The 27,888-nt window shown below is 34.4% G+C and overlaps 4 protein-coding genes across 4 annotated transcripts; all 4 read left to right on the top strand.

Annotated features, from left to right (window-relative positions):
* Positions 1-10,065: 10,065 nt before the first annotated feature.
* LOC149387798 (allene oxide synthase 2-like) lies at positions 10,066-13,575 on the top strand. The gene is made up of 2 exons (XM_089624760.1): positions 10,066-11,247; positions 12,817-13,575. The coding sequence occupies exons 1-2, from the start codon at positions 10,294-10,296 to the stop codon at positions 13,405-13,407; spliced, it is 1,545 nt and encodes a 514-aa protein (XP_089480886.1). The 5' UTR covers positions 10,066-10,293; the 3' UTR covers positions 13,408-13,575.
* Positions 13,576-15,562: 1,987 nt separating this feature from the next.
* Positions 15,563-18,472, top strand: LOC149387797 (allene oxide synthase CYP74A2-like). Its single transcript, XM_089623390.1, has 2 exons — positions 15,563-16,561; positions 17,686-18,472. Exons 1-2 carry the CDS (start codon positions 15,587-15,589, stop codon positions 18,280-18,282), a joined length of 1,572 nt encoding a protein of 523 aa, XP_089479516.1. The 5' UTR covers positions 15,563-15,586; the 3' UTR covers positions 18,283-18,472.
* A 1,463-nt stretch (positions 18,473-19,935) lies between these two features.
* On the top strand, positions 19,936-22,085 carry LOC149387796 (allene oxide synthase 3-like). The gene is made up of 2 exons (XM_089623975.1): positions 19,936-20,921; positions 21,286-22,085. The coding sequence occupies exons 1-2, from the start codon at positions 19,977-19,979 to the stop codon at positions 21,886-21,888; spliced, it is 1,548 nt and encodes a 515-aa protein (XP_089480101.1). The 5' UTR covers positions 19,936-19,976; the 3' UTR covers positions 21,889-22,085.
* Positions 22,086-24,097: 2,012 nt separating this feature from the next.
* On the top strand, positions 24,098-24,529 carry LOC149387795 (uncharacterized). The gene has a single exon (XM_089622251.1). It carries the CDS (start codon positions 24,098-24,100, stop codon positions 24,527-24,529), a length of 432 nt encoding a protein of 143 aa, XP_089478377.1.
* Positions 24,530-27,888: the final 3,359 nt, after the last annotated feature.

Here is a 27,888-nt window from a genome sequence, read left to right as displayed (position 1 = left end):
GCAGGCATATTGGATGATAATTTTGTTTGTTTGTGTAAAAAAATACTTGAAGATATGTAAGTTTATGGGTGTAATTGTAAGGGTGTGTGAAGGAGATATTTAGAATGTCGTCACTATTAGTGATGTATAGTAAGACATACCAAAAAAAAGTAATTTCACCGAATCTTAGTAAGATTAAATCTTTATACCGGACTACATATACATATATGCCCCTTATTTAATTTGTTCTTTATGGTGTCACATGAAGGTTCTAATAAGTTCTTTAATATTATCGTGTATATATATGATATATCTATACTAATAATGCATTGAAAATAATAATAGTAAAAAAAAAGAATCCGTCAGCCGTGGTTGTATGGTGGTCTATCACTTTTTGTCCCCTACATCATGCGACGATTTTAAATACTACGAGTCAGGGCAGGCGATTCAATATTTTGGGGCTCTATAATACTAATAAAATTTAAATTTTCAGAGTAAAAAATATAATTTTTTTAGAAAATTGGTCAAAAGTTTAAATTTTTAGGATAAAAAATATAAATTTTCTTAAAAATAGGTAAAAAGTGTAAATTTTTTGAGGTACATCCACATATGGGACCCTAGGCCTGAGCCTAGCCCGCCTTAGCCCAAGGCCGGCAGTGCTACGAGTCATACGACATATTTGTTAAAAGTTCTTTTTGTTTCAACTTAATTAGCCCCAAAATGTTATACACTACTTAATAACTTTATTGTTCCTAATTAATATTTTAAAGGAACAAAATATGCATCTTAAAAAAAATTGAAGCACATAATAAAAATTATGCACATTCCCCTCTCTTTTTAGACCAAATTAATCCTAAAGTTAAAATATTTGCTTTTGAACTTCTCGAAAAAAATTAGAACAATGAAACCATCCTAGGCCGAAGCCAACTCTGTTCGTGCTTGATGGGTTTTTTTTTTTTTTTTTTTTTTTTTTTTTTTTTTTTTTTAGTGTTAAGAAACCACACTCAAAGCTTTTACTATATGGGTAAAATTAACGTCATTAACATAACCAAATCTTTTTTATTAATTATTATATTTGTAACTGAGGATATTCGGTAGGCTAATTAAATTGAGAACTACTATATTTGTAGTTATTCTATTATTTAATTTCAATCAAATTAATTGAACAGTTAGTTTTAATAAACTGGAGTTTCACCTTATATTTACATAAACCAATTGATGAAACAACGGGAGTAATAATTAGGCAATAAGATAACTACTTAAACAAAGTCATTTGAGGGGTATCGTTCTCTCTGCAATTTTGATATTTGTTTGTATATATAATGTTTATTTTCTTACTATTTATTCTTGAATTGACGTTTCATTATAATTTTCGTTTTTTTTTTTTTTTTTTTTTTTTTGCACTAAAGTGCGGTTGGCCGTTGGCCAGACAGCTCTGGTCCTCGGCTAGAAGATATATTTTGTTTGTAGTCGGTTAGTTTATATCACACGCCTAGAATGTGGATATTATAAGGTAATGAAGTGTAATTACATTTGAGAATGTGATTAAAGTAATAAGATTTCTAATAATGTAAGATTATAGTGTTTGGTTCTAAAATTAATATTTTAAAAAGATTTATGAGAATGTAACAATATTGTGTTTGATTTGATAAAAGTAAAATAATGTTTAATAAAAATTATAAATAATAAATTTCTTATAAATAGATGAACATAAAAATAAAATAATCATTAGACTTAGTAAAAAATATAAATAAGTAATTATGAAACAACTATATAGTCTAATTGGTAATTCCACACTACTTCCAATTTTTTTAACAACTGTATTATTGTATTCACTTCTCATCAATATTATCAATAGTTTTCGTTACCAAAAAAAAAAAAAAAAGTTTTTGATAAAATAGTCAAAATTTGATACTTAATTTTGACACCATTAATAAATTTTTGGACACTACATAGATAGTATCCACCTCTACATAAAAATTCATTTACATGGTAAAAGCTTTATTGAAACTTGATAGCATTTTTTTTAATTTTGATTGTTTTATTAATTTTAGACAATTTTTACATTGTAACTCAAACATTTAGTTTGGGTGACATTATCTTGTGAGGTCTCCTCTTGCGTGAGTACATGAGTTTAATTTCCGAGACAAGGATTTGTCTTAATTATTTGATCTTTACAAAAAAAATTGGTAATTTGATCTTAAATGTTTTATGTAATTATATATATGATATGATGAAAAATAATAATAATAATAATATTAAAATTTAATACTTAAAAAAAACTACACTGTAAAATTATGAATCTCAATTGACTATAATTTGCTAAGCTAATTCTACAATTTCAAATCAGTCAAATTTTAAGAAAAAATATCATAAATGCTAGATGTCAAAAATATTTTTTTGGCATATGTATAAAATACCAAATTTTTAAAATGACATTGCTGCCCATATATAAAATACCACATTTATTATAGCATTAGTTTCATTAAGTTTACTTTGCTATAAGATTCATAAATCACATTGTTTATTAATTTTTTTTATAGAAATAAGGCTAATTAATACCCAAATTTAAAATAACTAATTAATTAAGTTTAAAGCATAATGATCAAATTTAATTAAACTGATTAAAAAAATCCTAAAACTAATCATCGTATAGAAGGTGGAGATTATTAGGTTAGGGTGACAATAGCGGAGAACAATGATAACACAAAGATAACAAGGAGGATTATGTAGGTAATGGATCTAAGAAAGAAGATGGACCATATAATTTATTAAAATTATCGGAGCTACTTAATTTTATAGTTTTTTAGAATACGTCATTTCTCATTTTTATTATCAGAATCTGTTTTTTTTTTCCTTTCTTATTTACAGTTTTTCTCTTCATAATTTAGAGTTTCATTTAATTTTTTCTTAATTGTTTACAATTTTAGTATATATATAATGGAAAGATCATTTGTAAACTAAAATATATGAACTGTTTATGGAATATTTGAAAATTTAACGGATTCAAGAAATTATCATCTAAAAATAAGTAATTGTGGAGTTTTCCTTTATTATGGGTTGTAAAATTAAAAATGAGCTTTTAGAAGTTGCTTTTGTGCTCAAATGTGTTTAGTTCTTTATTTACTTACTCATATCACGTGTAATATTATTAATATCGAGATTAACTGCACATGCCATGCCGCACATCATTATAATATAGATTAATGAATTAGTTATGTTTTAAATACAATCAACGAACTCCATTTTTTTAAAAAAAATTAATAATGCGGGTGTTGTTTATGTTGAAACGACTCAAAAAATGTTCATTAGTCAATCCGTTATTCAATCAAATTATTATAATTTGTAGTGGTGTTTCCGATGTTCAAAGCAAGTTCAAAGAAGTTAAGTTAATATTTTATTGGTGACTTTTCTGTCAATTGTAGATTATTTTTAAGATGAAATGATAGTTATAATGATAAGATGAAATATGAATGGTCCTCTCTAAAAATCTTATCATTCTATCGATATTGTTTAGTCGTTTGTCTCTGTATATTTTTTTTCGTTGAATTTACATATAATAACAGTATTCATTTGTTTTACGTGTGAAGTAGTAGTAGTGTATATCTGTTTATACTATAGTTTGTCAATTTATGAATTATTGCGCTGGTGACGACCCTACAGGTCATTTTCTACAATATAAATTTGATTTTTTTTTGTTTGATTATATTTGTACTGATTGGATTTTATTTGGATACTTGCCCATAGGACCACAGGACCACAGTGAAAGTTTCTGTTTGTAGTTGATGAATATTAATAACATTTAACACGTTTGATATAACGTTCATCTACCTTCGTTTTGGGGAAATGCATGAACGCCACACGACATATTTTACTAAATTATTTCGAATATAAATATCTCCGATTTACATTATAATAGCAAATTATAGTTTGGCTCGCTTTTTTTTTCAATTTTTTAATTTTTTTTTTAAAGAGAGAATCCGCAGGCCCGGCAGTTTTAATGTGCATCCATTCAATTTTTGACATTTTGACTGCGCGTTTAGTTCAGATTAAAACTAAACTGCTTATCTAGTGTTTGGCAAAACTGTTTTTACAAAAAATTTCAAAAACGATTTTAGATTTTGTACATGAGATGGAAAAACTAGGATTCTTAGCTTTTAGAAAAAGTGTTTTTAAGTTTGGTATATAAATTACTGTAATATCCTCGTACAAAATATTATTCATATATATGTATATAAATAATATATAAATAAGCATATTAATAATTATTATTTAATTATTAAGAACATGTCTATTTAAGTCTTTTTACTATAATATATTTATTCTACCAAATGCTAAATCAGTTTTTGTTATCAGCAACAACTGTTTTATAAACAGTTTACCAAACACTTTGTCAGTTTAAAATAAAAAAACTTCTTTTAAAAACAAAACTATGTCAAACGGGGTCAAAGTCGCTCTGTCGACAGTCAGCTCAATTATTTGGTCTAAAAGATATATATATATATATATATATATATATATATATATATATATAAAAAAAACCAAATTCACAATTATGCATGGATGGGATTAGCAAAGATAACAACATTTTGCTAAAATTAGAATTAGGAAGAGGACCACGGTTGCTAAAAGCATAAATATGAAAGTGATGTCCAAAAACAACTTCACAAAAACGCCCAAAACAATAATTGTGACACAGCTGGACATGAATGATAATTTCTATTGTATCAATTGATTCCTTTACAAATACAATATCTAATAAACAAATTGCTGCCACTTAAAAGAAAAAGGAGAATTACACAAATATTTGGTTTATATATGGTAATTTCAAGAATATATGATATTTTAAAACTTTTGATAAATACTTCGAGAAAAATTATATAATATAATCATTTGAAATTAATTGATAAGTTAATTATAACAAAAATTTCAAATTTTCAGCAAAATAATCAAAATTATATTGTCAAATTTATTTTGACATCAAGATCAAAAATTTTGACGATTATTTATAAACAATTTATCACTTAAAAAAAAATTAATCCTAGGATCAAAAAAGTTTTTGAAATTGGATTATTGCACATGTATGTTATTTCACTCAATTTAGACAAACTTTAACTATTTTACAGATTCATTACTTTGATTGGCTATTTAACTAAATCACTAAATTGACAATTTTACTCTTACTAGTTACTATACAGGGAAAAAGCTAATTGAAATAATAAAAAAAATTCAAAAATAGAATAATCAGTAAGAAAAATGAAGTTCACGTTCAAGTATAGAAGAAACTTTGCTACCTCGAGTGATAGCCTTTGTAGTACTACCAACTTATTATAAACTTGATGATTCACCACGTGTCACAAGAAGCACATTTTTTATTTTATTTTGATAACTTCGGTAGATGGAGGTGCCAATAGATTGTAATAAGAAAAATATCACCAAAAAATATCTTCAGCTTTGACTAAATAACGTAATATTGTCTATTTTTTTCTTCCATTTTATCATAAAAAAAAAACTCATATTTTCACTCAATGAAAAAACTCTTAATTTTTCTTTTTGTTATTTAAAAACCCTTATTCATTTTTTTAATATGTATATTTAACCCTGGAATTTCTATACACAAATATTTTTAAATTAGCCAAAAAAATTATGGGTAAAATAGCAAGCATAAACATTAAGAAATATTATAAATTAGACAAACATTGAATATATTTAGATTATAGATTAATTACAATTAGAATGTTAATTTCTGCTATTTAAAATGGACGTACGTGTCTATAGAAATCAACAATGTACTTAGTGCTAAATATATTTGTTTTGTTTGAAAAAAGTGAATATAACGGGTTTTTAATCATAAAACAAAAGTAAAAAAAATTATGTCATTAAATAAAAATTAAGGAATTTCATACTATATGATGTAAAACAGAATATTATATCATTTGGTAACCATGAAAGACTTCTAATGACATTTTCTATTGTAATATGAGTCACATAATCTCTTTGTCCACCCTCGATGGGATCATCAACACGTTGTCGTTGGGCTTTCAGCACCCGTTCTAGTAAAATTTGAAATATATATATATATATATCACAAAAGGTTTTTGAAAGCGAAAGTTGCGTGATTTTTTTTCTTTAAATATTTTTTAACTTCGAATTTTCTTGATTCCGATCCATTCAGATAATAAATTTCATAAACGGGTCTGTTTTTATAATATATATATATATATATATATATATATATATATATATATAGGCAAGGTGTCAAAACAATCGTAACATACATCTATCTATCGGATTCTATAAAATTGTGATGCAGCAAACGTTTATGAATGTTTGAAAAATTGTCGGACGAAATAAACGGACTTATTTATCTGACTTAAATACCCTTAACTACTCCCTCTTTAATGCATAAAATAAAATCATAAATAATATATAATAATCTGCCATTAATAATAAGTGTAAAGTATTTCCGATTACTTAGAACTATATCCCAATAGAATACTCACTCTTTAGCATTTTGAATTCTGAAAAACACTTTTATCTCTTTCCTTCCTATTATGTCTCCTCAGTGTTACTTTACCAAATAAAACATCAAAACAACTTGAAAGAAAAACGAAAAGGACGAGGGTGGTTTTCTGTTTAAAAAAAAGAAAAAAAAATCCTGGATTTGACTTGGTTTGACAATAAGATTTTGGCAAAGTATTCCACGAACTAAATTGCATATATTTGATTTCGAATCTATAAAAAAAATGGAAATAATAGTTAATTAAACGATCTTGTGTATTTATAATTTTAGGTTTTTTGGGGTTCATGGTGTTACGAGTAAGCGGAAACAAATATTCAAAGCTGCTGTGAATGAACCTATTTTGATTATTAACACTGTTGTATGTGTTTTTTCGAAAAATGTAATTGCCTGTTCGACAATAAAAAGTTTATGCATGTGTTGTATAGTTAAAGTTTTAGGGGTTTTGATTTTGAGTATTCAAAAATGGTGATGTAACTAAATAGTCAATTTAAAGTTATGAATTTGCAAAATAGTTAATAAGGTTTGTTTTAATTTAGTGAAATACCCAAATGTGCAATAATTTGGTTTAAAAAAAAAATTCATCCCAAGATTAATTTTTTTGAAAACGATAAATTACTTATAATAATCGTCCAAAATTTAATCCTGGCTGTCAAAAAATTTTGAAAACGTAAACTTGGTTACTTTACCTAAAAAGTTGAAACTTTGACTATTTTGCTAATCAGCAAGTTTCAAATTGCTATTTTATACCATTTTTTCAATGAAAAATTGATTGTTGAGTTTAGGTGTTATGATTCTTATGAACGATTTCAATTATGAAAATATTTGGAAATAATATGTTTTAAGGAGACTTATGGAGCTGTTTCCTATTTAGTGATTGATGGTATTTGGGATTTATGGTGTTGATAATATACTCCGAAAATATGTAAATTATTATTCATTATTGTCATTGATGAATTGATCTTGGAAAGTAGTTATTGAGAATAATATGTACTAACTGGTCATGGAAACGAATGGAAATAATGCATGTTAATCATATAAATGCAGGTTCCATTAAGAGATAAAAATGGTGGCAAAAAAAAAAAAAAAAAAAAAAAAGTCGTATGAAAGCTTCTGCATCAAAATTTCAGAGAGCCATTCCTGAGTTACTTTATGTCATTTATTTACTTTTGTGAAAAACTAACATTAAAAAAAATGGTTACTGACTACTATTTCTTAGGGACTGCCAAAAAAAAAACATTTGTTAATCAATTAGTAAACTTTAACTACTACAAAATAGGAATTGCCTTCTTTGGTAAACAGTGCCTTAAAAAGAATTTGCAAAACTGACAATATGTTAAAGACACAATTGAAATTATAACCCATTAATTTATGAGCCAATACTCATCAATTTGCTATTTTTTAATAAGTTTTCAAATGAGTTTACTACATTGTAAATTATAATATGATGTTTGATATGGCCTAATTTGTTACCAAATTCTTATTATCATCATCATCTTATTTAAGTCATAGTTGTAATTTAAAAATTGAATTTGTCGTTATCAGTATCATTGAAAATTAATTTAATAACTAAAAATTATTTAATATTTGCTAAAAAAAAAATTAACAACGATGTTAGCGTACATATATTTTTAAGGAAAAATGGTATGAAATAGCCAATTCAAACTATGATTTTTGCAAAATAGTCATAGTTTCATTAGGTATAGCAAAATAGCCAATTGAGAGTACAGATTTTCATTAAATTTAATCATACTTCGATTAATTTTAATCCAGCCTTCATGAAACTTACTTTCTGTCTTTATAGTTCGTTGGGATTAAATTTAATCTAACTTAGATTAATCTTACTTGGACTAATTTGCTTATAATTGATAAACTATAACTATTTTGCAAAAACTTAAGTTATATTAGACTATATAACCGCTTAACCCTATTTTTAATTTATATGACTTAATCATTGATATATGTGATGTTTTGATTCAAGCTCAACACTTTAATTTCTTGATCGGATAACAAGGGGAGCGAAATTTATTATATATGCTGGAGTCAGAGGCAGTTGAGCCAATCTTTATGTGTCTTTAGTTGACCTTGTTATTCAAGTCTTGAATCCCCAATCTAGTTTTAAGTTTTAACTTGTTTTACGAGTCGCGGTCAGATATAAGTCGTTTGACATTGTCAATTTTTTTTTTTTTTTAATTAATTTGAAGGTGGCAAAAGAGAAAAAAAAAATTGAGAGATGATCTGGATTCGTGTACTATCTTATGATTGTATATTATTATTTCTTGCTATCTTAACCCTCGAATACAGATCCTATTTATGGATTCATGAAAAAAAAAATTACGATTGTCTCTTAGATATACTGAATAAATATTCATCTTTAAGTAACTAAATATTCTTAGTCAAAGAGATATAATATTATTTCTCTCTCGAAGTTTTAGGAATCATCAATAATATCGAAAAAAAAATATACGTGCTCCATCTGAAAATACACCTTTTCGTACTATAAAATTGATCATTTTGTAGTTCAATATTAAACATTTGGGTCCTTCCGTGTATTTTGAGTTGAATCCGTCAGTTGAATATAGTTAAAAAAACTTAATCACAAAAAATAGTTGAAATCCATATATCAACATGAATAAAACTCCTTTCATCATCAGATTCACGCAAATCCAAACCACTCATATTCAGTTCATATATCTCAAAACGAAATTCAAAACCATTATTCACCCAAAATCTCTAATAATTATTCAGATCAGAAACCTACTCACTCAAAGCCTGAACATTTCGAACCCACCGACCTAATATAAAAGAGGCAACAATTTAAGAGTAAAAATTCATCGACGGTTATCTAGATAATATTCTCGACGTAAATGAAGGCAGTCCCAGCCTAGCAGGGTCACCGGAAGAGGCCGCAAGGACAGAGATCGATCCCCCTCATCGTCAAAGGTGTTGTCGAAGAGGTCGAGCTTGACGACGAAGGGGAATCAAATGCAGATCTGGAGGGGAATCGGTCCAACAAGCTTTTGTTGGCTCACGATGAAGAAGAAGGAGAGAGAGAGAGAGAGAGAGAGAGAGAGAGAGAGAGAGAGAGAGAGAGAGAGAGAGAGAAGCTTCTAAATTCAGAGAAGAGAGAGTAGATTTTATTTTCTTTCATATTTTTATTTTTATTAAATATTATGTTAAGAGCATTTATGAAAATTTCCTAAATTTAGCTATTACATGATAAAAGTGTGCATATTTAATGAAAATTTAGACTCAAAACATATAGAAAGATCAAAACGTTACAAAAATTGATATTGAGGAATGGTTAATTTTATAGTACGAAGAGTGTATTTTAGTGACTTCATAATTCAGGGCAGATATGTCTTTTATTCATAATAAAAATCCTCTTTATAATAGAGCGACTTATATCCTCGATCGTTGACTATACATATAACCAAACAAACCTGATTGGTCCAATTCATCAAATAAAGAATAATACTATATCTGTCTCTCTATATAGATCTTGAGTACATAAAATATCCAATAAGAATCTTTTCTTCCATATAGAGCGATATCACCAACAGGGAAAGAGAAACAAGGCACACCATAACATTTCACGTGCATCACATTTCACGTGCATCTAAACAATAAACTTCCATCACAGGGCACGAACTGATTAACAAATTACTATCACGACTTTTCTATATATATAAAGATAACATGAAAACGCTTTGATAAAAATCTCTTTCACACAACCACAAGGAGAAGAAACAAAATAAAGAAAAGAAATAGAAAGCCATAAACACCACTTCCACATGGCTCCTCCGAGACACTACCCAACGTACCGGATTCCAGACCCAAACTCCGACGAGAAAGACCAGCCGTTTTTCTACACTCCGCCGGAGGAGAACGAGGACCAGCTTCCTCTAAAGCCGATCCCGGGAAGCCACGGCTTGCCTTTCATCGGAGCGATCCTCGACCGGTGGGACTTCTTCTACAACCAGGGCCGGGACGGGTTTTTCCAGGCCCGTCTCGACAAATACGGGTCCACGATCTTCCGTGCCAACGCCCCGCCCGGCCCGTTCATCTCCAAAGACCCGAAAGTCATCGTCGTCCTCGACGCCCTGGCCTTCCCAATCCTCTTCGACACGACGAAAGTCGAGAAGAGGGACTTGTTAAACGGGACCTACATGCCCTCGGTCGGGTTTTTTGGGGGCAACCGAGTCCTCGCATTCATCGACCCGTCCGAACCCAAGCACAAGGCCATCAAGAGCTTCTGCTTCGGTATCTTGGCCTCCAAGAAAGACAGCCTAATCCCGGCCCTCCGAAAAACCCTAGACGAGGTCTTCACCGCCATGGAGACTCGGTTTCTCGAGCCCGGGATTGAGTCCGTTGAGTTCAACAAGATCGCGGGCCCGAAGACTTTCGAGTTCATGTTCGGGCTCTTCTGCGGGATGAGCCCGGCCGAGGCCGGGCTTGGGCTCGGGGAAGCCGCGAGCAAGACCGTGGATCTCTGGCTCGTGGCTCAGATCATCCCGCTATTCACGCTGGGCGTGCCGAAGATTCTTCGGGTGTTTGAGGATCTTCTTATCCACACGTTTCCGATATCGCCTCTTCTGGTGCGGTCGAAGTACGCTGCGATCTACGAGGCTTTCAGCGAGGCCGGGAAGGAGACACTCGACATGGCCGCGGAGTTTGGTCTCGACAGGGACGAGGCTTGCCATAACTTGATCTTCATCACCATCTTCAATGCCTATGGGGGTTTCAAGGTACATAATTGTTTGTAATATTATTACTAACGTCTCAGAAGTCATAACACAGACCCTAAATTGGTTTGGTAAAAGTGTCGGTGACTCATTAGTATGTGTTTGGTGGGGTAACATGTAAATAGCGCATTGAAATTAATAAATTTACGGATATACGCAAGTATTAGGTTTTTATAATTGCAGCGTCAAACTATTTTACTAATTAAATAATTTCAAATAATTAACCTGTATAATTTTGTTTGTAACACTTTTAATCTTTAAACTAACAGGGTCTGTTTTGGCTTAGCGAGACTGTGATACTTGTTAATTAATATATGGTTTTAAAAAAGGATGGTTTTTTTTTTAAATGAAAATGACAATGATAGGTTTTTATGTCTTTCGTGTTTTTCTTTTTAGAATACCTTATATTTATATACAATTTAACACTAAAAATAAGCATTTATTTGGAAATAAAATTGGAATGAGGCTTAGACATCTTACCACTAAAAAATTGGTATAACCATGTCCATTTCCCGATATTTAAGACATCGACATTCACCATATGATGAAAATGATTGTTTAACTATTTTTTCGTTAAAATACACAACTAGTCATATTGCATTTTTATTTTATTTTTGTAGAGAAGAAAAAAAAAAGACCATCTAACTAACCTTCTACAATTAAATTAAGAGAAATACTTTCTCACTAACTTTTTCCAAAAATGCACAAAAGCATAATTTTGGCCAAAAATACAAGTTGGCCCAATGTGAAAAACCAAGTTTACCCTCCACTTTAAATTTTCTTTCAATCTCACACCTACCTCTCATACCTCATTTAATACCATTTCCAAATTAAACTTTATTTTTTATAAAAATCTTTATATATCTCTCTTTATTTATCTCTCTCTCTCTCTCTCTCTCTCTCCCCTAACCGAGTCTCAAACCAGTCTCACAATTGTGTTTGAGATGGTAAATGGTCGGAAATTATGTGAAATTTTGTGAAATTGTGTTTGAGATTGGTTTGAGAGAGAGATAGAAAGGGAGATAAATAAAGATTTTTTATATATAAAAAAAAAAGTTTAATTCGGAAAAAGTATTAAATGAGGTATGATAGTAGGTGTGAGATTGAAAGAAAATATAAGTGGAGGGTAAACTTGGTTTTTCACAATGGGTCAACTTGTATTTTTGGCCAAAATTATGCTTTGGTGAATTTTTGGAAAAAATTAGTGAAAATGTGGTATTTTGAGCAATTTCTCTTAAACTAATGTGTTCGTCCAGCCATTCATAATTAAATGCCTCTCAAACTGTTACCTTTTTTTTAATGTGCGTGTGTATTAATGTAAATAAAAATAGTATCAATTATATCCATATATTAAAAATAGTAGGTTTTTATGCTTCTTTTATATGATTTTTTTTTTTTTTGGAATATCTCACACTTACATATAATTTTACATAAAATATACATTAATTTGTAAACAAATCTTGAATGGAACAGACCATAGATGTCTACCGCTAAAAAAAATAGCGAGGCAATAGTAATCATATCTACGAAAGTAAATAAAACTGCTAATTACTTTATTTTATTAAAAACCAGGCATTTCTCCCGCTTATTTTCAAATGGCTGGGCCGCGCCGACGTGACGTGGCACAAGAGCATCGCGAGGGAGGTCCGCGCCGCCGTGAATCACGTCGACGAAGTGACACTCGAAGCCATCGAGAAAATGCCTCTGGTGAAGTCAACGGTGTACGAGGTCCTGAGGATCGACCCGCCCGTGCCGTTCCAGTACGGCAAAGCCAAGGAAGACCTAATCCTCGAGTCTCACGAGGCTCGGTACGAGGTCAAGAAAGGCGAGATGATCTTCGGCTACCAGACGTTCGCGACCAAGGACCCGAAGGTTTTCGAGAGAGCCGAAGAGTTCGTTCCGTGGCGGTTCACGGGCAAGTCCGAGGCCAACCTCAGGTACGTGTATTGGTCCAACGGCCGAGAGACCGAGTCCCCTAGCACGGAGAACAAGCAGTGCCCCGGGAGGGACTTTGTCGTGCTCGTCGCTAGGGTTTTGGTTGCCGAGTTTTTCCTCCGATATGACACCTTCACTTGCACCGACAAGCCCTTCCTCGCCGGGTCAACGGTCAACTTTACGTCGTTGACCAAGGCCACTGCCGCTTTCACCGCGGATCTCGATTGATGATGCTATTGAGATCCCACGGTGTAGGTTGTACGTAAGAAGAAACGGTGTACATATCATGTTTTTAATTATGACATTGTCTAATTTGATTGGAAGGACATGAGCGACATGCAATCTGAATTCTTTTGTAAAATGTATTATTTTTTTCCTTGTTTATTAAAGTGGTATTTGCATCTTATGTCACAAATTGGCAATCCAATTGCAAATAAGTAACACGCAAAATTTTTAGAAAGTTTTAGAGAAAAATGAGTGATTTTTAATGAGGTATTGTAAAAATTTAGAAGATATGGAGTAACTAATAGAAAGATTAAATGATGAGATTGAGTAATTTGAAATTTACACATGTGACACGAATGTAAATACATGACACAAATGCAATTTTGACAACTTTGTGACACAAATGCAAAAAACCGACGAATTTGTGACATTGACGCAAATTTCCCTTTATTAAACTGCTGCTGTGTTACCCCTATAATGCTTTGGGCTTTCGAGTTATAATTCTTAATTTAATTATTATTTGGACAGTTCCACAACTATTTCATTTGAAGATGTTAATTCCGTAAATAATTTACCTTCAAACACTCCACAACTAACTTTTTATAAGAAAAATAATTTTTTACCATTTGAAAAGATAATTTTTTAGTGAAATTCAAATAGCCCTTATTTTGATAAAAAAAAAAGGTGTTATTTTTATAATTTCCCTTGTATGATTACAAAAGGCCGAAAGAATAGAAAACAAAAAATAAAAGACGTTAATTATTATATACATATAGTTACATGGTTTTCAATTTTTTTTTATTATGTACAAGACAATTAGAATTATAGTTAAAATTTTATTGCAAGAATAAGCACAAAAATAAAACGTTACATTTATTTATATGAATCTAACTTTTATATATATTAAATGAACATATATTTTTAATTTTTGATAAATTATCTTAAAACAGTATTGTCGCAATTTTATTCGGCCACCATAATTTTTATGCACACAATTTTTCAAAACATTTTTTGGGACTATGGACATGAAATCGGGCCCGGGCAAATTTATTTATTATTTATTTATTTATTTTTTTGTCGATGAGAATTGAACCTACAACTTTCGATATCACGTCCTACTCCTGTCATTTCAATCCTCCGTATAAATAAAGGAAAAAAAAACATTAAATATAAGCCCAAAATCCCTAAAATACCTCCACAATATATTCTTTTCGTTTTATTACTATTTGTATATTAGTGTAGTGTGTAGACCGTAAGAGTACATGCAAGTCCCATCGTCGATGTATCTAATCCTAACTCAGCTACAGACAAAATTTCAGAGTCTGATGCTGTAAATTAAATTAGATTTTTTCTTTCTGCCCGTGGTCACATATATAACAAAAGACACGTCTACAACGAAATATAATGCATTTTTAACTTTTTAAATATCAGGTTCACAAGTTATTATTTTGTCACTATTGTCTTTTATTTTTCTCCGATAATAAAAATTTCAATTTCACAGATCTTTTATTTTTTTTCTTTAATTATATGATAAGATTAATATTGAATCCATTATATTTTTTTTTTATTTTTTCTAATAGTCTTTCATTTTTTATGTATCTATTAAAATTAGAATTTGATGCTCCATTGGCCTAAATGAACTAACAACTTTTTAAATTCCAAAATTATAATCAGTTAATTGAGATGATATTCGGTTAACTATTTACTGGTTTACTTTTGATTATTCATAAAAAAGCAACTCCATATCATTAAGTTGATACAAATTATAAGTTCACTAAACTAATTGAGCGACTCATAATTTATTTGGACAACATTAACTCTTTTCCTAAACAATCAACTCATTTAATTGGAGAAAATCTCTACCATTAATAAAATATGTAATTTAATTGAAACATCATCTATAATATATTCTATTTCTTAAACAAAATACAAAAATGCAAACAAACAAACCTTACAGGTAAAAATATCACGTGGATATGTTCAAAATTATTTGCAACTACTTTTTTTTTCTTTCTTTCCTCACGTTTAAAATTACTTGAAGGGGACTCTATTCCTACCAAGAAATAAACTTTCAGAGCATGCATGGACGAATTAGTCCCTATAGCATTGATTATCCCAAAAAAAAAAAAAAAGTAGAAAAAAAAAGTATTCAACTATAAATGTACCAATTAAAACACAAACAATGCAAACACATACACAAAACTCTTCCCAAATCTCTATGGCTCTTCCGAGATACCCAACGTACCGGATTCCGGACTCGGAATACGACGAGGAAAGCCAGCCATTGTTCTTCAACCCGCCGGAGGACCCAAACCAGCTTCCTCTGAAGCCGATCCCAGGAAGCTATGGCTTGCCTTTCATCGGGGCGATCCTCGACCGGTGGGACTTTTACTACAACCAGGGCCGGGACGGGTTTTTCAAGGCCCGTCTCGAGAAATACGGGTCCACAGTCTTCCGCGCCAACGCCCCGCCCGGCCCATTCATCGCCAAGGACCCGAAGGTTATCGTCGTCCTCGACGCCCTAGCCTTCCCGGTCCTATTCGACATGGAAAAAGTCGAGAAGAAGGACATCTTCGACGGGACTTATATGCCCTCGGTCGGCTTCACCGGCGGCTACCGAGTCCTCTCCTTCCTCGACCCATCCGAGCCCAAGCACAAGGCCATCAAGAGCTTCTGCTTCAGCCTCTTGGCCTCGAAGAAGGACAATGTTATCCCGGTTTTCCGTAAAACCCTAGGCGAGCTCTTCACGACTTTGGAGACTCAGCTCAAGGGAAGCGAGTCCGTGGAGTTCAACAAGATCTCGGACCCGAAGGCGTTCGAGTACGTGTTCGGGCTCTTCTGCGGGAAGAGCCCGGCCGAGGCGGGGCTCGGGGACTCGGCGAGCAAGACGGTGGATCTGTGGCTCGTGCCTCAGATCATCCCGTTGGTGACGCTGGGCTTGCCGGGGAAGATTCTTCAGACGGTGGAGGATCTTCTCATCCATACGTTTCCGATACCGCCGTTTCTTGTGAAAGGAAAGTACGACGCGATCTGCAAGGCTTACAACGACGCTGCCGGGAAGATTCTCGACGGCGCTTCTCAGTTCGGGCTCGAAAGGGACGAGGCTCTCCATAACCTCATCTTCATCACTTGCTTCAATACCTACGGTGGTCTCAAGGTAATAATAATAATAATACATGTTTGTGTAATAATGGTGTTTTATTGTCGTTGTACATCAAGTGGTATTGAGACGATCTGGTGGGCAGTAACATTTTTTTTTTCTTTTTTGCCTTTTTCTTTGTTGCTGAGAAATTAAGTTAGCGTCATAATAGTTTCTAGAAGAGTAAACTTTTTAGCCATTTTTTTTACGTCGTTTCGAAAGAAAAAAAAGTTTACGTTGATTCAATAATTTTCTAACGTTTTTTGACGAGCTGGCTATGAGTATTTTTACATTTTTTTTACAGCAATTTTTTTCTTTGGGATGACGAAAGTTAGTCACGAGACAAATACAGAGTAGATGATAGCTAGTAATTAATCAAAGGATTTTGAAAGTTCCAACATAGGCATGTGATCCCCACGGACCACATACGACATTATCTATTTTTCTTTTCAAAATTACAAATAATCATTTTTTATTTCTTGCCATTTTTTTATAATAAGATGCTCGATGATTAAAGACAAAAAAGGCAATAATACATCAACATCATTGTGGAAAATAATTCAGGAGGCATAAATTTCCATTCTTTAATTATTTTTTTGGAAATAATATACTTCTTGCAATCAATCAATAAAATAAGGAAAAACAAAAAAACAAAATACCCATTTAAAACTATGGCTCTCTGGATATATAGTCATATGAAAACTCAAACTTTGTCATATAATTAACTTTTAGTAAATTTTAAGTAAATATCCACGATATTTTATTAATAAATAATTAAAAAAGACGTTAACAATAGTAAACAATCGTTACCATTAGACTCTAAAAGTATAAATAAAATGTCAAAACGTCCAAATAATATTACATCATTATAATGATTATATACTTAAAATTTATAAAAATTGACTATTTAGTAAATCTTCAAATTTTGATGACTTAATTACTTATATATTTGTTAAAACTAACTAATTAACATAATAACTATGTTTTCAATTTATAACAGCTAAAATTACTTTGCTTAGTTTTTTTAAAACTTCATATATATACATTTATATATTTTAACTATTTCACTAATTTCGGACAAACTTTCGTTATTTTAAAAATGATTAATTTTTTTTCGTACACCTATGAATTATAACAATCAGGTGCTATTCGCGGGCATTTTCAAATGGCTGGGCCGGGCCGGAGTGACGTGGCACAAGAACATTGCGAGGGAAGTCCGGGCTGCCGTGAAGCAGGACCCGAACGGCGGCGTCACACTCGCAGCCATCGAGAAGATGGCTCTGGTGAAGTCAACGGTGCACGAGGTCCTGAGAATTGACCCGCCCGTGCCGTTCCAGTACGGCAAAGCTAAGAAAGACCTAATCCTCGAATCACACGAAGCTCGGTACGAAGTCAAGAAAGGCGAGATGATCTTCGGCTACCAACCCTTCGCAACCAAGGACCCGAAGGTTTTCGAGAAGGCCGAGGAATTCGTGCCGTACAGGTTCATGGGAAAGTCTGAGGCCAACCTCAAGTACGTCTACTGGGCCAACGGCCGAGAGACCGAGTCTCCGACCACGGAGAACAAGCAGTGCCCCGGGAGGGACTTCGTCGTGCTCGTCGCTAGGGTTTTGGTCGCCGAGTTCTTCCTCAGATACGACACCTTCACGACCACCGACAAACCCTTCCTCGTCGGGTCTAAGGTCAACTTCACGTCGTTGACCAAGGCTACCGCCACCTTCACCGCGGATCTCGATTGATCCGGATCTGACGGTGTAGCTTATAGCCCTAATGACTTTGTCGTTTAGGGTAATAATTATGTAATTTTTTTGTTTTTTATTTTTAATTGAATAAGTACACAAACCTCGGTCCTATGCTATATGGAGAGAGGTTGACACCGTTGGATTGAATAAAGGAAACGCTGTGTGGTGTTATGTCTGCTTTTATCATCTATCTTATGTTTTTGTTATCGTAATTACTATCTGGTACTCGTGTTTTTGTGAGTTTTTTACTATACATTGTACTGAAAAATCTACAAATGTTTAAAGCTCCTTGTTAAAAAAAAAAAAAAAACTATATATATATGTTTGTCTTTATTGTTTACTATATATATTAGGTTAAATTTTGTTTTATTAATTACTAATCTACAATAAATTTTTGGTTAATTTTTTATATGTTGATTTACTGGGAGTTACGTCGTCGCTAATGCTAGATACTAATATATTTACATGAAACTATAGGGGGCTGATATAATTTTTTCAAAATGATGTATTACAATGAAGAAAAATAAAGAAGATGAAAATGTTTATGTAGCTAGTAGTAAGTTTTGGCGTTCAAAAGAAAATATCTTTGGTCAAAATAGTAGTATTGATTAATAACTGAGCTACTGATATATATATATATATATATATATATATATATATATATATATATATTATTGATGTGGCCTCAGCCCCCACGCACCACTCAAAAAAATAAAATGAATATATAAATATAAAAACACAAAAAATAATATAGTTGAATTTTGTGCGTGGCCCTATAATAGCATGCCTACAAACTATTTTTTTGAATGAAGTGAGTAAATTTTTTTGTTAGGGATTCAACAGACAAATCCGATCTAAAATCAAAACAAAATTCACGAAGAACAAAATAAAGCACACGCAGGTTTACAGTGGTTCACTTTCAATGCGAAAGTTACATCCACTTCGTCGCTATAGATTCTCACTAAAACCCAAATAGAAAGAAAATATGTTTACAACTCTCTTGCACTATACAAAAAACATCGGCGCATAAGGTATTTATAGGAAAAACACTAGGATTAACAGACGGGCCTGAAATTCCCAAAATAACGCTAACTAATAAATTTTACAATAGGATTTTCGCACAAGAAGCTCTGCTCCGTACGACCCTCGGAAAGGGATTTACCACCTCCTTTCCAAACCCCACATCGACCTAAACGCAGATCGATCCGCAAATTATCGTCATAAGATTTTCAGTCGTTAGCTTCGTCGCAGTTTCGATTAGACTCACAATTCTAACAATTTTAACAAAAGAAATCTAAATAAGTCATACGTCTAGCATTAACTTAAATTTCATGAAATGCTCTCTAGCTAATTTCACATAAAATTTCAATAATTGTTACCATGTCAAAAATTGATAAATAACTAATTACAAATGTCAACTGCAATTATTTCATAGATATAACCCCAACATTCGATTACTCTACGTTCCATTCCTATGAATTAATAACCTTTCATGGAATGCATAGACTATTTTAGCCCTAGCATGACATGTCCTAAGAAAAATTCAACTATAAATAGACACATTATTAGAACACAAACAAAGCAAAAAACCAGAGGTCGCACACAGAAAAAACCTAGCTTCCCCCATATCTCTTCCATCACTATAAAAAAAAAAAAAAAAAAAAAAAAAAAAAAAAAAAAACCCAGCAACTATGGCTCCTCCGAGACACCCAACGTACCGAATTCCAGACCCGGAGTACGACGAGGAAAGCCAGCCTTTCTTCTACACTCCGCCGGAGACCAACGACGAGCAGCTTCCTCTGAAGCCGATCCCCGGCGGCTACGGCCTTCCTTTCATCGGAGCGATCCGCGACCGGCTGGACTTCTACTACAACCAGGGCCGGGACGGGTTTTTCAAGGCCCGTCTCGAGAAATACGGGTCCACCGTGTTCCGCGCCAACGCCCCGCCCGGCCCGTTCATGGCCAAGGACCCGAAGGTGGTGATCCTCCTCGACGCCCTGACCTTCCCGGTCCTCTTCGACATGGAAAAGGTCGAGAAGAAGGATGTCTTCGACGGAACCTACATGCCCTCAGTCAACTTCACCGGCGGCTATAGAGTCCTCTCCTTCCTCGACCCGTCCGAGCCCAAGCACAAGGCCATCAAGAGCTTCTGTTTCAGCCTCTTGGCCTCGAAGAGGGACAGCGTAATCCCGCTCCTCCGTAAAACCCTAGTCGAGCTCTTCGCCATCCTCGATAACAAGCTGAAAGGGAGTGATTCCGTGGAGTACAACACGATCTCGGACCCGAAGTCGTTCGAGTACGTGTTCGGGCTCTTCTGCGAGAAGAGCCCAGCCGAGGCGGGGCTCGGGGACTCGGCGAGCAAGACTGTGGATCTCTGGCTCGTGCCTCAGGTGATTCCGGTCGTGACTGTGGGCTCTCCGGCTACCAAGATTCTTCAGATCGTCGAGGATCTTCTCATCCACACTTTTCCGATACCGCTGATCCTGGTGAAATCCAAGTACGATGCAATCTGCAAGGCCTACATCGACGCCGCGTCGGACATACTCGACGGCGCTGCCAAATTCGGGCTCGATAAGGACGAGGCTCTTCATAACTTGATCTTCATCACTTGCTTCAACACCTATGGAGGTCTCAAGGTATACGTGTTGCATTTGGTTTGCTGTAGTTTTATTTACGTTACACCGCGACGAAGAGTTTTTGTGTCATCTTTGGTTGGCCATAACACACATTTTTTTGTTTTTTTAAGTAAAAGATTATGTATGATGATTTGTTTGTTAAATTCAATTTCATCTTAAATCTAATTGGTACTAAGTAAATACATGTCCACTCACAACAAACCGATGATGTGGGACTTTCCCACTTCAATATTTATCTAAAATGTTGCCGGCACTAAAATATTTGCCATATCTCTTCTTACATATATATATATATATATATATATATATATATATATATATATATATATATGTGTGTGTGTGTGTGTGTGTGTATATATATCAGGTGCTCTTCCCGAACATTTTCAAATGGCTGGGCCGCGCAGGAGTGACGTGGCACAAGAACATCGCGAAGGAGGTCCGTACGGCCGTGAAACAGGACCTGAGCGGCAGCGGGCTCGTGACGATCGCGTCGCTCGAGAAGATGCCTCTGGTGAAGTCAACGGTGTACGAGGTCCTGAGAATCGACCCGCCCGTGCCGTTCCAGTACGGCAAAGCCAAGAAGGATCTGATCGTCCAATCACACGACGCCCGGTTCGAGATCAAGAAGGGCGAGATGATCTTCGGCTACCAGCCCTTCGCGACCAAGGACCCGAAGGTGTTCGAGAAGGCCGAGGAGTTCGTTCCTTTCAGGTTCATGGGAAAGTCCGAGGGCAACATCAAGTACGTGTATTGGTCCAACGGCCGAGAGAGCGATGACCCGACCACGGAGAACAAGCAGTGCCCCGGGAAGGACTTCATCGTGCTCGTCTCTAGGGTTTTGGTGGCCGAGTTTTTCCTCCGATACGACACCTTCACGTGGACCGACGAGCCCTTCCTCGTCGGCTCTAAGGTCACCTTCTCGTCGCTGACCAAGGCCACCGCCGACTTCACCAAGGATCTCGATTGATCCGACCGTTGAGGGTTTGCTTTTGCTTGCCCTAATAAAGACTCGCTCGTTTTAGGTTTTTTTTTTTTTTTTTGGCTCCGTTGTTAAGTGGTGATAATGTGTTTTTTTAGTTGAATAATACGAACCTCTCAGAGAGGTTAACAATGTTGAGTAAATAAAGGAAACGTTGTACAGTGGTGTTGGTTTAGTACTGTTTTCCAATAAATCTATAGTTTATGTGTTTTTGGTATAATTTTTTTTTTTTTTTTTTTTTTTTTTTGGAATCGTTACTCGTTTCTCTTCTTAGTATTTTTCATCAGCTGAGACATGTGATGCGACACAAAAGTTTGAAACTCTTTCCTTTAAATGTATATATAAATGTGTAGGGAGTCAGTTATCGCTACTTTGGTCACCTCATCAATTCCATACTTGATATGGTCACTTCATAAAGTACATAACAAGTTGATTAGTGTTACATTAATATTATAAATCAAACCCCGTGTAATGTATAGAAGGAAAGTTATTCGTCCTAAATCGAATAAGCAATGAGAGAATAAGAGTCGAGAACTTGTTTGTCAAATCAGTGCTATGCACAAACAATAGTATATGTGATTTTTTTCTACTTAATATTTGGGTTATTTTATTGAGTAATGGGTAGCACAATCTGTTGGAAGAATTGTAAATAATGAGCTTTATTTACAAGTAAATGGATGATTTGTGGCTAATATTTGAGTGGGGTCCACTCATCGGAATTTGTTAATTCTTGCGTATTCTTATTCCTCGTTGCGTCGGGTATAAGATTGATTATTTATTTGCCAAAATCATTACTATAATGAATGAGAAATTGATGCTCAAAGTATGCTTAAAGAACACATTAGTCATGTGTAAATAAAGTGAATTGCAAAAGTCCCACATGGGTTGGGTAAGTGTGTTGTGGTAGTGTTTATATACTATCCTCTCTCTTTAGTGGTCAAGCAAGTGCAAGAGAAGAGAGTGTATGTGGGTTATCTCTTAACCCCTCACGCGCACACACACACACACGCGCGCCGCCGCCGAGCCGGGCCGGGCCGGGCCGGGCCGGGCCCGGCCCGGACCCGGGTTTCGGGTTTCGGGTTTCGGGAATGTCTCGGGCTTGGGCCTTGGGCTTATCCTTAACTTTTTATTGCAAAGTTCACTTACGATTTCTTTTAATTCCATAAAATAACTTTTGTGTTATGGGAGAATAAAGGAGACTTAATGGAGGCGTTTTTGAGCGAGCTTCCAAGGCTGCTCACGTTCAAAACCTGCAGAGTTAGTGAGCAGTAATGAGCATTATGGCTGAACGTTTAGATGGTTCAAATTCGGAACCTACTCTGCATGCTCGGCTATAAAAGGCCTTCGGATCTCTCATTCTGGATATACAACGAAATCCATATATTCCCCACTTGTTCCTGTTTCCCTCTCTCTTTCCCAGAAAGTTTCTTTGTCTTGGTGATAGTACTCTCACAGGTTCAAGTTCGCTTAGGGAGTCAAGTGGTTGGTGCTCAGCTTGTCTCCGACGTCGTTGTATCCTGGGAGGCTTTCGTCCGAATTATCCTGCACCTGAGGAGGGCGATAAAAAGCTTCAAGGAAACCGTCAAACGGGTCTCGACGTTTCCGATCTTTTTTTGTGTTTTCTCCGGTTCTTAGTTCAAAGGTGTAACTGGGTTTTGTAATTTATTTTACGTGTACTTTTCGTGCATGCAATTTGTCTTTTATCCGTCTATATCAATATTATTTGTAATATTGCCGCTAACACAATCTACCGTTTGCAATAGTTGAGGACAAATCAGGCTAATAGTAGTACCCTCATCTGAGAAATTATAATTTTCACGATTTTTAATATCTATTAGATTTGTTAAGAAGAGATGATGTGGTGTTGTCTTTCTTATAGTGTACGAAACAGGTGTATTAGTTTATTACTTTTTTGTCCTTTGTGAGTTTCTTTAGTTCAGGGTTATTTTGGTCTTCCCTGATACATTGCTGGTTAAAGCGTGTATATATTTGAATTGTACTTTCCCCAATTTAATCAATGAAGAATTTTCTTTTATCTTCGTCTTCTTTGTTCTTGCTCTAAATCTGAGTTCATCAAGTTCATCGAAGCTGAGACGTGAAATGGTATCAGAGCAGTTTATTCCGCAAAACTCCTCGTAATCTCATTCCTTCGAAATTCTTCTTCTCTCCGTTCTTTTACCTTCTTCAATCGATTGCGATGTCTGGTGAAGAAGATTTGAGCGGCGATCTCTCTGCGACTGGCGTCGTATCTCGGAAAACTCTGTCCAATGAGCCGATTGATCCCTATTTTTTGCATCATACTGACTCGCCGGGAATGGTCTTGGTGACTCAGCACATGAATGGCGAGAACTACCACTCTTGGAGCCGATCGATGAAGATGGCTCTCCAGATCAAGAATAAGCTAGGGTTCATAGATGGATCCATCAAGAAGCCTGACGAATCGGATCTCAACCTCCTCAATTCTTGGATGAGAAACAACACTATCGTCATTGCTTGGATTCTCAACTCCTGCACAAAGGAAATTTCATCAAGCGTGGCCTATGGAGACTCCGCGATGGATATCTGGAAGGATCTGCAGGAGCGTTATGAACAAGGCAATGGATCAAGAATCTTCGAGCTGAGGAGATAGATCATGAGCCTCGTTCAAGATCAGAAGTCTGTAAGTGTCTACTACACTAAACTCAAGACTCTGTGGGAAGAGCTCAACAATTACAGGCCAATTTGCGCTTGTACCTGTGGAGGCTCCAAAGAATTGCTCAATTTCATGCATAATGAGTATGTCATGAAGTTCTTGATGGGACTGAATGACTCCTTCAACACTGTGAGAGGTCAAATCCTTCTCCTCGAGCCTTTTCCGCCTATCAACAAGGTTTTCTCAATGGTGTGCCAAGATGAGAAGCAAAGATCCATCAGCGGTGATGTCTTCATCAACCAAGAACAGTCAAATCCGATGGCCATGGCTCTAAATGACCAGAAGAAGGCAAACAAGAAAAATGGACTTGTTTGTACTCATTGCAAGATGACAGGTCATACAGCAGACAAATGTTATAAGCTACACGGATATCCAACTGGATACAAACCAAGGCAAAAGTCTCAGGCAAATGTGGCAGAAGGAACCGTTATCAACCAAGAGATGAAGCCAGTGTCCAACCCTGCACCTCCAGTGAATCTCACCAACGATCAGATACACCAGATCATCAGCATGCTTTCTAACCAACTCACAGCACCAGCTCCTCCAGAAGGTCATATTGATATCAATATGACATCCTTCCATGCAGGTTCTTGCTGTTTTAATAACAGTTCAGGTTGTATTGCTTGCTCTAAGACTAGTTGGATTATAGATTCAGGCGCTACAAGACACATTTGTGCAACTAAATCTCTTTTCCTCTGTTTGAAACCTTTGCGCAACTCTACTGTGACCTTACCTAACCACACGGTGATACCTGTTTTTTCTTACGGTGATATACTGTTAAATGGGAACCTCATGCTCAGAAATGTTCTTTTAGTACCTGATTTCAAGTTTAATTTGATCTCAGTAAGCTATTTGACATCAGGTTCCTCTATACATATCAAAACCTCTGATGATGGCATCTTACTTGATGATGTCACTCATTATAGGAGTTTAGTTGGGCGTCTTCTGTACTTGACCATATCTAGACCTGATATAACATATGCTGTTAATGCATTGAGTCAATTCTTACAAACTCCTCGGACTGTACACTTGCAGGCAGTTCATCATTTATTAAGGTACATTAAAGGTGCTCCAGGTCAAGGGCTGTTCTTTCCTGCCTCTTCCACGACACAACTCAAGGGATTCTCGGATGCGGATTGGGCGACCTGTTCTGATACGCGACGTTCAGTAACTGGATTCTGCATATTTCTTGGGGATTCGCTAGTTGCGTGGAGATCAAAGAAACAGAATACAGTCTCCAGATCATCGGCAGAAGTAGAGTATCGTGCATTGGCCACGACGACCAGTGAGCTGATTTGGTTACAACAACTGTTGAGAGACTTTCAGATTACACAATCTAGTCCCACAGTTCTGTTTTGTGACAATCAAGCTGCAGTGTACATAGCGACGAACCCCGTGTTCCATGAACGCACTAAGCATATAGAGATAGACCTCTATTTTGTGCGTGGTCATGTACAACGCGGTGAGGTGAAGCTGTTACCTGTTAGAACACAGCATCAACTTGCTGATATGTTCACCAAGCCTTTACCGGCTCCGGCGTTGAAGTCGATTACGTCCAAGCTGTCCCTTAAAGATCTTTACAGCAGAGCTTGAGGGGGAGTATTAGATTTGTTAAGAAGAGATGATGTGGTGTTGTCTTTCTTATAGTGTACGAAACAGGTGTATTAGTTTATTACTTTTTTGTCCTTTGTGAGTTTCTTTAGTTCAGGGTTATTTTGGTCTTCCCTGATACATCGCTGGTTAAAGCGTGTATATATTTGAATTGTACTTTCCCCAATTTAATCAATGAAGAATTTTCTTTTATCTTCGTCTTCTTTGTTCTTGCTCTAAATCTGAGTTCATCAAGTTCATCGAAGCTGAGACGTGAAAATATCAAATTTTTATATCTTTTATAAGGAGTTTATATATACTTATATGTTGTATTATAATTTTAGTCTTTTTGAGATCTATTAAAAAATATACATTGTTATCTTTCAAAATCGATAATTCAATATGTACAATTTATTTTCTAGTTCGGAATCTTAATTAGAATTGACTGGCGAACCACTGCAAATTATTAAGGAGAATTCACTGTTTTTTGAGCAACAGAAAAAGGATTCACTGTACTTCCTATAAATATGTGGTCCCCTGTTTTCAGTATTAATTTGATTATTTTTTTTTTTACCTTTTTGGCTAGATTGCCGCCTGATTTTTTTTTATTATACTACTTTCCTTCACTTCTTATTTTGTTTCGTTTGATTCTAAATATAATCATCTAGATTCTAACACATTGCATGTCTGTTTTGATAGCAACTCGATCTTTTGTTTTATTCTTTATTTTGTTTTGTATTGATAATAACTCGATCCTTTGTTCTTTTCATTTATAGTTTTTTTTTTTAGCAACTCGATCTTTTGTTTTATTCTTTATTTTGTTTTGTATTGATAATAACTCGATCCTTTGTTCTTTTCTTTTATAGTTTAAAGAAAAAAAAAAATCGATCCACTCACACCAAACAATTAAATATTATCTAATCAGTTGGCTATTATCACAATGAGGTCGTGTCTTGATTGTTTATCTCAAAAATAAGAATATACACTGTATACTATAATTGTTTAGGGAGAGTTTATACATACATGCGTTTATATAATGATAATTAATGGGCTGAAATATTTAAGAACAAAAAACCAAACTTCAACATCAAGTCTGTATTGATTAATTAATTACAAAGAAGACCTAGCTTAACAATAGTTTAATTAACCTATTATAATTCATGGTGTCACAGAAATAATGATCAAATATGAACATTGAAGTGAACTACATTTCCCTTGATTGAAAGAAGGAAAAAAAAAAAAAAAAAACAGGAAAGTTGTTAAAAGTTAAAACGCATTTTCACGTCACCAAAAGAGAGTGGACTTATAAGCAATAATGCTGTGGTAGATTAAAGTCGCACCAAAAAACAAAATAAGTAGATAGATCAAAGAAAACGTGACATACAGTTGCGCTGCGCTAATAACCACTGCTTGATGATAAGCTGGAATATATTTTTTAAAGGAGCGGGTTAAAATAAAACTAACGATTGATTAAGCAGCTGATTTATATCATAGCAGAAAAGAAAAAAAGCAATTAAATTATTGTAGCAAATAAAAAAATATGTAGATTTGCAAAAAAAAAAAAAAAAAAAAAAAAAAAAAGGTTTATTAAGTTGTATACATAATGATATATCGTCCAAATCTATGGTGAATAAATTTCAATGCAGTAGTAAACAGAAAGATGCGTTTTACAGTGAGAGAAAATGTGTTATTACGTATACTTGTTT

The sequence above is a fragment of the Urtica dioica genome, chromosome 8 (assembly GCF_054948205.1).
Source record: "Urtica dioica subsp. dioica isolate 48M chromosome 8, U.dioica_male_clone48M_v1_H2, whole genome shotgun sequence".
NCBI lineage: Eukaryota > Viridiplantae > Streptophyta > Magnoliopsida > Rosales > Urticaceae > Urtica > Urtica dioica.
The sequence above is the reverse complement of the archived record's forward strand: the minus strand, read 5'-3'. Positions and strand labels throughout refer to the sequence as shown.

What these genes read in the sequence shown, in the direction of transcription:
- LOC149387795 (XM_089622251.1), top strand. Translation starts at nt 24,098, where the DNA reads ATGTCTGGTGAAGAAGATTTGAGCGGCGATCTCTCTGCGACTGGCGTC.
- LOC149387798 (XM_089624760.1), top strand. Translation starts at nt 10,294, where the DNA reads ATGGCTCCTCCGAGACACTACCCAACGTACCGGATTCCAGACCCAAAC. An exon ending in ATGCCTATGGGGGTTTCAAG is followed by an intron (nt 11,248 to 12,816) that starts GTACATAATTGT and finishes ATTAAAAACCAG; the next exon opens with GCATTTCTCCCGCTTATTTT.
- LOC149387796 (XM_089623975.1), top strand. Translation starts at nt 19,977, where the DNA reads ATGGCTCCTCCGAGACACCCAACGTACCGAATTCCAGACCCGGAGTAC. An exon ending in ACACCTATGGAGGTCTCAAG is followed by an intron (nt 20,922 to 21,285) that starts GTATACGTGTTG and finishes TATATATATCAG; the next exon opens with GTGCTCTTCCCGAACATTTT.
- LOC149387797 (XM_089623390.1), top strand. Translation starts at nt 15,587, where the DNA reads ATGCAAACACATACACAAAACTCTTCCCAAATCTCTATGGCTCTTCCG. An exon ending in ATACCTACGGTGGTCTCAAG is followed by an intron (nt 16,562 to 17,685) that starts GTAATAATAATA and finishes TATAACAATCAG; the next exon opens with GTGCTATTCGCGGGCATTTT.